Raw genomic sequence first — 11,189 nt, forward strand, 5'->3', positions numbered from 1 at the left:
AAAAAAATATATATAAATTCACATAAATAGTAAAAAAAAGTAACAACATATAAACAGAAAAAAATAAAATCGTAAATAGAAAAAAAAAAAGGTAAGATTATTTAAAGAGATATAGATCTAATTCAAAAATAAAGCATCTAAATTCGCATAAAATTGATAAATAATCACATAAAAATGTTAAAAAAAAAACCTTAAATAAAAATAAATAACTATAGGAATTATACATTAAAAATGCATAAAAAATATAAATAGAAAAAAGGCAAAAAATTATTTAGCCATTACACAGATCCAAATAATTCTCACCCTAAACATCAATTATAAGATAGATCCAAGCAAAAAAAATTAAAAAAAAAAACACAAACATATATACAACTTGCTAAATTAAACCAACCTCGAATTAAACGCGTAAAAAGTTTGATGCACTGGTTTTGCTTCTTCGATCTTCCAATCTTCAATCTTCCCCTCTTAGTCTCTTCGTCTCCTAAATTTTGTGCGCGCCTTCAGTTCTTCATTCTTCCTCACGTTTCATTGTTCACCGATTTTATAAGAAATAAATAGATATGAATAAATAATGGAGAATAACAGAGAAAAAAGCAGATATTTTAATAGATGAAGTGGTAAAGAGTTTTAAGAGATTGCGAGAGAAAAGTCTACAAGGAGAAACCGGTTCTAAGTTATGACTGAGATTCTAGGGTTTTTTAAGTTGTGACTTGTGAGGCTACTTATAGGAGGGTATTATTGTAGAGTTTCCTTTAAGAATTTGGGTCAGGCCCAAGCCTAATAGCCGGTACAAGTACAACTCATTCTTTAAAACATAAATCCTAATCAGCTAACCCTACCACTTGCTTACTATTAGGGACCCTTATTATTATTATTCTTATTGTGCATCTTTTCAATTTCCTTTTATGGGTTTTCTGATTGACATATTAAATGATCAACTACTTACATCCTTATTTTAACGTCTCTTTCAAAAATTCCGGACCAAAAAATTGTCTAATTTTTGGTCTAGACCGAAAAATAAAACATTCAAAAAACGTGGACTTAATCAGGGCCCTAATATGTAGGCTCGCCCTTGGGCGTCCAAAATCTCAGAAACGGAGCTGCATATTGAACCCATACTCATTAATGATAGGGAGAAATGCATGAGGTTGAATGGCAGGTTTTAATGTTTGTAGTGCTTCTATAAACTCATCATCTTCAATTGTTTATCTAGCTACCATGGGATCAAAAGTGGTTGTAGTGTGAACATATGGAATATTGGTGCTAGGTACCCAGGTCACCTAGCTGACAGATTATCAAAGTAAACAAGAGAAATAGGCACACAACAGTAGGATAGTAATTGTATTAATGAGTAAATTTAGCAACCTCACAATACAATCCTTACAATTCGAGAAGCAACGGGTCTCCTAGCCTTTCTTTTCTTTCACTCAATTTCAGGATGATGACTCCTACTGAGCTCAAGCTCCTATTTATTACAAACTTCAGTATCCTTTCTCTGTCTCTTCTGAGACCTAATAATTCCTTCACTCACCCATTTTGTTATGGCTGCAGAAAAATTCTTCTATTCCTTCAATACCAAGCTGCCACCTGTAATAGCTTGATTAATGACTTCATTACCCTTAGTCCTTTTATCCTTCTTTCTCCTTGCATACGTGTACAAAATTGGGTGCTAATATGAGGGCTTAGCAATTGGTCAGGTGAGCAGGAGACTTTGGGGAGCATCTAGCTTTGGTTCAGAAGTAGAATCATTATTTTGTGTTGTGGAAGGGGGTAGCAGAGATTCTTACTATTTAGGTTGTTTAGGCTCTAGTTGACCAGACTTGGAACTTTTTTTCTTGAAGGAGAATTTTCATTAATTGAAGGCCAAACATCATTTACAATAAATATTAAAGAATAACAAGATACAATCAAATAAGGTTAAATCAAATTTGTCCTCGGAAAAACTATAACAAACCAGATTGAGCAATACAGTGCAACCCCTTTGTATTTGTTGAATCAAGCAGCTATTGATGAGGAAGTTTATCATTCTAACGTAGCTTGGGAATAACATTCTTGATCGAGTCATATTTACCGTATCCGAGATTCCAATACTTTCATGTTGAGTCTCGAACTTCAACCAATGAGAATAATTTTTCATACCTTAAAAAAAAAACATACTCACGTCTCCCTTAGGGGGAGAAGGAAATCTCCACAACATAAACTAAAAGAATCCCATTAAGAGATACTAATTTACTCAATAAAACAAGAAAAAGAACTAAAAACAGAAAATAAAAGGAGAAGAGGGGCTTACCATGAATGAAAACATCCATGACAGCCCTTAACCGATGAAGAAGGAGTAGAGGAGGCTAGGGTTTTTAGAGAGGAGAGAGGGGGAGGTTATGTATCTTTGTGATCGGATTTAGAACTTGGGTCTTTGATCTTTGCTTTTCTAGCAGTGCTTCCTTTATTTCAATATAATTGTTACAATTTTTTCTAAAACAATGGAATTATCACAATACTTGCTACATATTATGAATAAACTTCATTTTATCATGAACTTTTTAAAATGTCCTTCAAAAATGAATGGTCTATCACTTTCTCCTTTAAGATACCCATATTTTTTCTTTAACAAATTTATTTTTAATTAACAAATTGGTGGTCAATCACTCAGTTTCTCTCTACCTTTCTTAAAAACTTCTCATTTTTACTATGTAGCAAGTATTTTGAAATGGAGGGAATATTTAGGGTCTATTCTTTTCACCTTGTTTTCAGTAGAAATAAGAAAATTTTCAGATTTAGAAAAAGTTAAGAAAAGTTCCATATATAAAATATGAAAAATTCATAAAAATGAGAAGAGTTAAGGAAGAATAAAAAAAAAAAAAACTTTTAAAAACATAAGAAAAGTTCAGACAGTATGTCGATAGTCTACAAAAACTTTAAAGAAGAATGTCGAATAGACATAAGTGAAGGAATTTATGTGTTGATTATTTATTGAAGTTGTGTGATCTACATATTCACCTTAAAAGAAGTTTTAGGAATGATAAGTTCAATTAAATACTAGTTAAGTTCAAATAAATATAATTTAAGTCTAATAAATTCAATTAGGTCCAATAAATCTAATTAGGGTCAATAGGTTTCAAAATTTTGAAGATTATGAAGAATGAAGATTGAGCATTGGGAATTGGGAATTTGAAAATTTGGGAATTCAAATAAAAGTACACTATACTTAATATATTCTTTATAAAGTAACAAAATGAAAATTGGGTAATCTTTAAGAGGAAATAAATAGAGTAAAAGACAAAATATTGTAACAAAATAATAAAAGTATAGTCAAGGAATATATGATTTGGTGCGGCCACATATAAAAAGTGTTTAAATAGTTTCTTTTTAAGTGAAAAGTCATTCATTGATTTCAAGTCATATGTCATCTATAATAGAGATAAAAAACTAAGAAATACATATCAAATTGAAATAAACATAATTTTAATGAGTAGATCTAACATTGAAGAAAGCTCTGGTCTTTCGCTGCCTAACGTAACCTTTCTGTGAGCGACTATCGATCTAATGTAGGTTTAAAGTAGAACTAGGTTTAATTCAATTGATTGTAAATGAAAAACTGACATTTGTTGCAACCCTGCACGAACCCTGGACTTAGATCTATACCCCCACACACAAAACCACCTAACAAACAAAACCACCATTATAAAACATGGGGAAATTATATCCCAACAAAGGGGGATATACTAACTCCATACAAGGGACAAAAGACATCACAAATGATAAAGAGAAGCTATCATTAAGAGGACTAATTTATTGAATAGACTAATAAAACAAACTAAAAACTGAAAATAAGAAAGAGAAAGGAGCTTACCATGGACAAGAGAGAAAGAGAGAGGGAGGAAATGGTTCTCTTCAAATTGTTCTAGTACATATGAAACGGGTTAATCACAAAAATTGTTCCCCCAACTTTGACAATTTTAACCAAAGCTACTCCCAATCACAAAACCTTTGAACCTTATAAATGCTTTAAAATGGCCTCTAAAATTACACTTCTAAATATATTAAAGAACTTACCAGAACAATTAGCATGAATTGGCGTGGGTACTTGGGTAGTACGGTAGCCTAGTTAGTTAAACTTATGTACCAATTGATGTTATAGACCAATTCAGTTGCTTCATTGTTTCTACTAGTCTAGGACTAAAAACAACTAAACAACCCATAAATGAATCACAGATAATGACTGATTTCACAGGGTAACAATTATAGTAATACGGTAAAACTTGAACCAAAGTGAAAATACAGAGAACTATATAACTCCGCACTACTTGCCAATGAGACCATTGGTATTCCTACATACTCCGAGGTCCAAATACTCAATCAACAAAGTTATTACCACATGTTCATCACATTTAAAACCAAAACCAATTACTCTTAATACTCATCGCCTTCATCGTCCTCATCATCAACACCCTCGGCTCCAACTTCTTCATAATCCTTTTCCAACGCAGCCAAGTCTTCTCTTGCCTCTGAGAACTCTCCTTCCTCCATTCCCTCGCCAACATACCAATGAACAAAAGCCCGCTTGGCATACATGAGATCAAACTTGTGATCAATTCTTGAGAACACTTCAGCAACACTAGTTGAATTTGAGATCATACAGACTGCCCTCTGAACCTTGGCTAAGTCTCCTCCTGGTACCACAGTTGGAGGCTCGTAGTTGATTCCACACTTGAAACCTGTAGGAGACCAGTCCACGAACTGAATGGTTCGCTTTGTCTTGATTGTGGAAACAGCAGCGTTCACATCTTTGGGTACCACATCTCCACGATACATCAAGCAGCAAGCCATGTACTTCCCATGACGTGGATCACATTTTGCCATCATAGAACTGGGCTCAAAAGCAGTGTTAGTGATCTCTCCGACTGACAGTTGCTCATGGAAGGCTTTCTCAGCAGAAATAACAGGGGCATATGATGAAAGCATGAAATGTATGCGAGGGTAAGGGACCAAATTTGTCTGAAATTCAGTGACATCGACATTCAATGCACCATCAAAGCGAAGTGAGGTTGTCAAGGAAGATATAACCTGCAAGAACAGTCTTTTCAGCAAAAGAACATCTCACAAAGAATCAGTATAATAATATCATGTTTAAGAGTAAACACGTGTATACCTGTGAAACAAGTCTGTTAAGATTGGTATAAGTAGGCCTCTCAATATCAAGTGACTTGCGGCAGATATCATAAATGGCCTCATTATCAAGGAGAACAGAAACATCAGTATGCTCTAGGAGGGCGTGGGTGGACAAGACACTGTTGTACGGCTCAACAACAGAGGTTGAAACTTGAGGAGATGGGTAAATTGTGAAGCCTAATTTTGATTTCTTCCCGTACTCGACTGACAGCCTCTCCAAGAGCAGAGAACCAAGGCCAGAACCAGTGCCACCACCAACAGCATGGAAAACCAGAAAGCCTTGAAGGCCAGTGCAGTTATCTGCAAGCTTCCTGATGCGATCTAAGCAAACGTCGACAATCTCTTTACCAACTGCATTTTACATTAGAACACAATTGAGTTTTCTTTGAATACAATGATGATAGCATGAAGGAAAAACCGTGATACTGCAGTTAGACAAGATCTTCCGCAAAGCTAAGAGTTTCATGGACTAACAAAGATCTCTATTATATAAGTCAACACATGGGGGACACCAAAAAATAGAAAAAGAAAAAGAAGAAAAAAAAAATAGAGGATAACTAACTATTTCATTTGAATGAAAAAAGGGGGGAAAAGTAAGACATTTAAACTAAACATCAGTTTTTTGAGAAAACAAAATGTAAAAACAATTTTTCTACCCAATTAATTTTATTTTCTACTTCATTTGTTATCACACGTTATCGCACGCATTGCGTGCATGTAAGACTAGTATTTATATAATACAAGTCCCCTTTTCAAGTTCACCTAAATGTGTGTGGTCCTTGGGCAAAGATTGTTTTACATTACCAGCCACAGCAAAAATGAATGACAACGTTCTATAGAGAAGGTTATTTTATTGCTAATGTACCAAATACCAACATATAAGAGAAGTGCTCACAACTATCTCACATTTTCCTCAACTGTTGCGATATAAACTAGAAACAAAAAAATGCATCCTGCAAAACAGAAAATCAAAAGAATTCCACAAAAGCCCAGAACACATTTGACTACAAACCATAGTTATAATTTACCAATCAACCAGACTAACTCAAACCATGAGAGTTCCAACCCCACATGCATTCATAGACCAAACAAAACACCAACATTTCAATTTTATAAGATTTGGTTTGTAAATCTTCTTTGCCAAAAACTCCTTTTTAAGAAGACAGCAACTAATACTTTAATAGAGTGAAGTCAAGAGTAATACCATCATTTTTCTTACATCATAGTTTGTACGAATGGGTCCCCGAGTTAAGAGATTGCTTGGAAAGTGGAAGGAAGGGAAAGAGACGGATTCATTATATAGCATGGGAGAGAGAAGGGAGGAGATTAGGAAATTGGAAAGACTTGGAAGGAAATTGTAAGTTCGCTCTTCCACCTCGTACCCTCTCAGCCTCTCCATTCTTTCTCTCTACAGGAATTCTGTCCAGATAAAGTTTAAAGCAACTAATTATTTAATTATCTGTTTTGGCCTTGCCAGTAATATTCAGAAGACATGACCCCTAATAACCTCTAATTTCATCAAGAATAAAGGGTAATTGCCAACATTCATGGATGAGAACTTAGTAGTCACTTACATCTGTACAAACTAATAGGAAAGAACCCTCAAAAATCAAAAGAAAACATATTTCAGATTCTGCATTACTGATAACATCAGACAGCAAGAGGTAACAGACATTGCAATGATATTCATAAGCCATATGACCTTGTATATACTCTACAACTGTACAACATACTTGAAAGGACAATTATATGGTATTACATACTCGTAAGTCATAAGAGAGTTCATTGAATAAAAACTGGTCTCAAAATAAAATACAGGCTTCGGCAATGTCTACTGTTTTACGCGCTATATAGGGTGGGTTGTGATTACTCTCCACTGAGTATTTTCAAAAAAATTCAAAAAAAATTGCTTCCTCAACATGATTCATGCATACTTATGAAATTCTCTGCGCAGCACTTACTTTTGACACCAGAATAATTCTCACTAGATATCACATTGTGGTTTCCTTTTAAGTGGCATTTCTTGAACCAGTCCTCAGATGTTAATTGAGCTTTACGCTTAACTTAGGTTCCCATATACATATCTTGAATCACACCCAAGAGTCTCCACGATCATATAATTTACATGGTCTAATACTCTAATCACTATGTAAGCTGCTTTCTTAAATAGAATACCAACTGCATTATATTTTCTGACACAACCTCTAAAAAACTAAGTGCACATCGTAAAAACCTGTGAGAATTTGCAGAGACTCTTAGAGTAATAATCTATGTAGCACGGGTACATCTTTGAGGTCACGCACTACTCGTACCCGTAACCCGTGCCAATACATATCCTATATGGGCACGCATAGTCATTCCTTAAATTTCGAAATCTTGCCATTTTCCGTCCCCCTATCGGAATTCGAACTCGTGCCGTTGCCGTATTCGAACTCGTGCTGTATTTGCCTCTGTGCAACCTAGGTAATAATCAAACCTAGAGTAAAGAAACGTAAAACAAAATTCAAGCAAATCCCCAGCAAGCAACCAGAATTAACCGAATAATATAACCCTAGATCCAAAAAAACCAATGAAATCCAAACTCAACTCAAATTCCACATCAGATGAACAACGACCAACATAAAAACTAGAAATGAGAACAAAAACGCAAACATTCAACAAAATTACTTAAAAAAACCAGTACACTTAGATCCCGCAAAATGGAACCACAAACCTACCAATCAGTCCAAAACCCTAAGAAAATCAAACAAAAAACAAAACAAAAAAGTAGAAAACAATTTCAATCTTCCAAAACACTAATTCTTTCAATAAAAAAACAAAAAGATCTAAAAACAAAACAAGAAAACTGGAAAAAAAGACAGAAAGAATCACAAACCAGTATAATGTCCTCTAGCAAAGTTATTAGCAGCATCTTCTTTGCCAGTAATAAGTTGTTCAGGGTGAAAAAGTTGGCGATATTCCCCAGTTCGAACCTCGTCAATGACAGTAGGTTCAAGATCAACAAATAAAGCACGAGGAACATACTTTTGGTTTCCAGTTTCACTAAAGAATGTACTAAACGCATCTTCTCCTGCTTGTCCTGCTCCTATCTTCTTCTCTATCGGCATCTGTCCATCTGGCTGCATATTTTTTTACCAATTTTAGGTCATCATTTTCGAATTATACTCAAACCTAAATCTTAATTTCATCAATTTTTATACCTGGATTCCATGTTCGAGACAGTAGAGTTCCCAGCAAGTGTTTCCGACTTGAATTCCAGCTTGACCGATGTGGATTGAGATACATTCTCTCATTTTCGCCGAATTTTTCTGGAAAAATCGCAAGTTTTAAGAGGAGAGAGAAAAATGAACAGTTGAAGATTTGAAGGGTTTTGGTTTTCTGGAGAAGTGAAAGGAAATGAAAGAGGGTTTCCTTTGTGATATGAATATATGATATCGTAAAATTGGTAACCGTTATGACAAAGATTGGGGGGGATTATTATTGTGTTTTGTTTTGTAGTAGGAGTTTTTTGAATTTTAAAATTTTGAATGGTTGGATGTCAATATGTGATACCTGTTTTAAGACTAGATGGGCTTTGCAAATACGACCCCAGAGTTAAGATGTGGAGGTGAAATGGTAGTCCAGGAGAATAGAAGATGTGTTAGGGATTATGAGCAAAGTCTTCAAGTGAGAAAAGTTTGGGCTCTTTCCCTGCGGAAATTTTAGCATTGTGTTGTGTCCGTATATGGATGTAAGTCATGTAATGTAACTAGGGATGTGCACAAACCGGTCCGGACCGGAGATTCCAGTCCCGTCTTCGATCAGCCGAATATCAGGATTTCTGTCCACCGGTCTAGTCCCCGGTCCGCTGAATATCAGGATTTCGGTCCACCGGTCCGGTTCGGTCCCCGGTCCGGTTCGGTCCCCGGTCCGCCGAATATCAGGATTCCAGTCCATTGGTCCGGTCCGGTCCGGTCCAAACTCGGAAAATTTCGGTTTGGACTGGTTGGGCCGGAATTTCTATTATTTTATTAAAAATAAGTTTATATGTTAGAAAAAAAATAGAAGGTAGAAAGTTAGAAACTTAAAAACCTACTATTTATTCTTTTAGGATTATTGTTATTAAAATTATTAATCATTAATTTTTAATGTATATAATTTATAAATATATTTAAATAAAAAAGATTTTTTTTTCCAAGAAAATCCCGAATTTCAATTCACCTATCCAGCAGGTTCTTGTCCGGGCCTATCCTGGACCGGTGCACGCCCCTAAATGTAACCTTTCTTCTTTGCGAAACTAAACATGTTGGAACTTATTTTGACTTTATTACATTCGATTAAATTTACCGGATGTAATTGAAGCTTATTCACATTCATTTATTGAAATTTGTTGGACATGATTAGACTTGATTATTGAGTCAGGATTGGATCTCATTAAAACTTATTGGGACTTATTAGCCTTACATTAACTTATACTCAAGGCTATTTTGGTGGCTCATTGCTTATTTGAAACTTTCAAATATATAGAAAGAGCTTCAAATAAGAAATAGGCAAAAATCTTGCATATATCACGTACCTCGTACACTATATACACTACCCAATTGACAATAGTTTTTAAAAAATGCACTCATATGGATGTTACTCAATCTCAATATATAAAGACCTCCATTTTGATAAAATACTCCATTATTAAAGAATAAGTTCAGTTATTCACTTATGCCTTTCAAAATCTTGCCGTGAACTCCATGTCACAACCACCTAAAATCTATCCATTAATCTAGATAAAAACCAGACCTCATGTTTAGACCACTAATTAGTATGTGACCTGGACGTTATTCGGGTGTTACTTTCTAAATATTTGCATGGTTGAACTTTTGTTTCTACTTTCTATTGAAATTGTATTATGTGCTTTGTTTTATTGGTAAAATCATGTATTTTCTAAGTTGTGATACAAAACAGTTTATCATGACCGAAGTTTAGAGTTAATTTTACTTTTCGGACAGTAGATATATGCCAATTGCAATAATAAAAATAATACTCCAACTTCATGGCTGGAGGAAGAGGATGACAACCATTGTTAAGATATATAAGGGGTTTTGTGGACATGTGAATCAATGAAACATATTAGATGAAATGGTAAGTATATGTATCTTATTTTTTTTTAAAGAAGTTAGGAGTTCGATTCAACACACCAGCATGTTTTTCTAAAAAAATCCTGATAATTTGACTATTGTTGGTTAATTGCACACGTGACAAAATTTTGGTGCAAGAGGGGGTTTTACACGACGTATAAACTTTGACAAACACCTTTTAATATATTTGTATAGATGTAACACATTTATTTGAATTAAGGGACAAACTCCTATTCCTAATGCATACCAAGTTCAATGTTCCTTTTGTCTTAACAAACTTAAGTATTTTTTTTTAAAAGAACAAACATAAGTTTTTTTTTTTTTTTTTTTTTTTTTTGAGGGGACAAACATAAGTTTTAGTTCCCTTACAAGAAGTCTAATGACACTATAACTTCCTTTGATAAACAAGGCTTCTGTTATAAATTAAATATTTTTATTTTCAGACTTAGGCATAATCAATTCAAGGCCCAAGTCTTTAGAAGTTATAACATAAGACTACTAAAAAGATAGGCCCAAAATCAAATAAGCCCAAGTCAAATATATGAAAGTCAAGTAAAAGTAAGTCAAGAGAAACAAGTATCTAATGACAAAAAGGTGGCAATAATATGTTGTGAATTTACAAGATGAAGGATGGAGTGTGAATTAAAATTAGTTATTCCCAATTTCCCATTCCATAGTCTATTCTTCGATATATAGTCGCCTAGATTTAATTTCGATGCAAACAACTATAATCAGTGCATTTGTCCTTCATCATTTAGGAAAAAGATATTCAAATTATTATTTGATTCACGTTAAAATTTTGACTCAACCAACGTTCAAAATTTCCATTTTACATTCCAGAGCTTTGAGCCCTTTTTTCATAATGAATTTGACCCATTAGGTATTTGAAATTTGGCTCATTAGAATTAG

The 11,189-nt window shown here is 34.2% G+C and overlaps 1 protein-coding gene across 1 annotated transcript; it reads right to left on the reverse strand.

Moving 5' to 3' along the window:
* Positions 1–4,223: 4,223 nt before the first annotated feature.
* LOC104908100 (tubulin alpha-2 chain) lies at positions 4,224–8,641 on the reverse strand. Its single transcript, XM_010697176.4, has 4 exons — positions 8,370–8,641; positions 8,045–8,288; positions 5,150–5,520; positions 4,224–5,064 (listed from the first exon to the last, which is right to left on the reverse strand). Exons 1-4 carry the CDS (start codon positions 8,460–8,462, stop codon positions 4,411–4,413), a joined length of 1,362 nt encoding a protein of 453 aa, XP_010695478.1. The 5' UTR covers positions 8,463–8,641; the 3' UTR covers positions 4,224–4,410.
* Between the last annotated feature and the right edge of the window lie 2,548 nt (positions 8,642–11,189).

The sequence above is a fragment of the Beta vulgaris genome, chromosome 5, assembly GCF_026745355.1.
Source record: "Beta vulgaris subsp. vulgaris cultivar EL10 chromosome 5, EL10.2, whole genome shotgun sequence".
Lineage (NCBI taxonomy): Eukaryota > Viridiplantae > Streptophyta > Magnoliopsida > Caryophyllales > Amaranthaceae > Beta > Beta vulgaris.

Excerpts from the sequence above, each read along its gene's own strand:
- LOC104908100 (XM_010697176.4), bottom strand. The coding sequence starts at position 8,462 with ATGAGAGAATGTATCTCAATCCACATCGGTCAAGCTGGAATTCAAGTC. Across the intron at positions 8,289-8,369 it reads GTCTCGAACATGGAATCCAG|CCAGATGGACAGATGCCGAT; the intron begins GTATAAAAATTG and ends AAAAATATGCAG. Across the intron at positions 5,521-8,044 it reads TGCTAGAGGACATTATACTG|TTGGTAAAGAGATTGTCGAC; the intron begins GTTTGTGATTCT and ends TGTAAAATGCAG.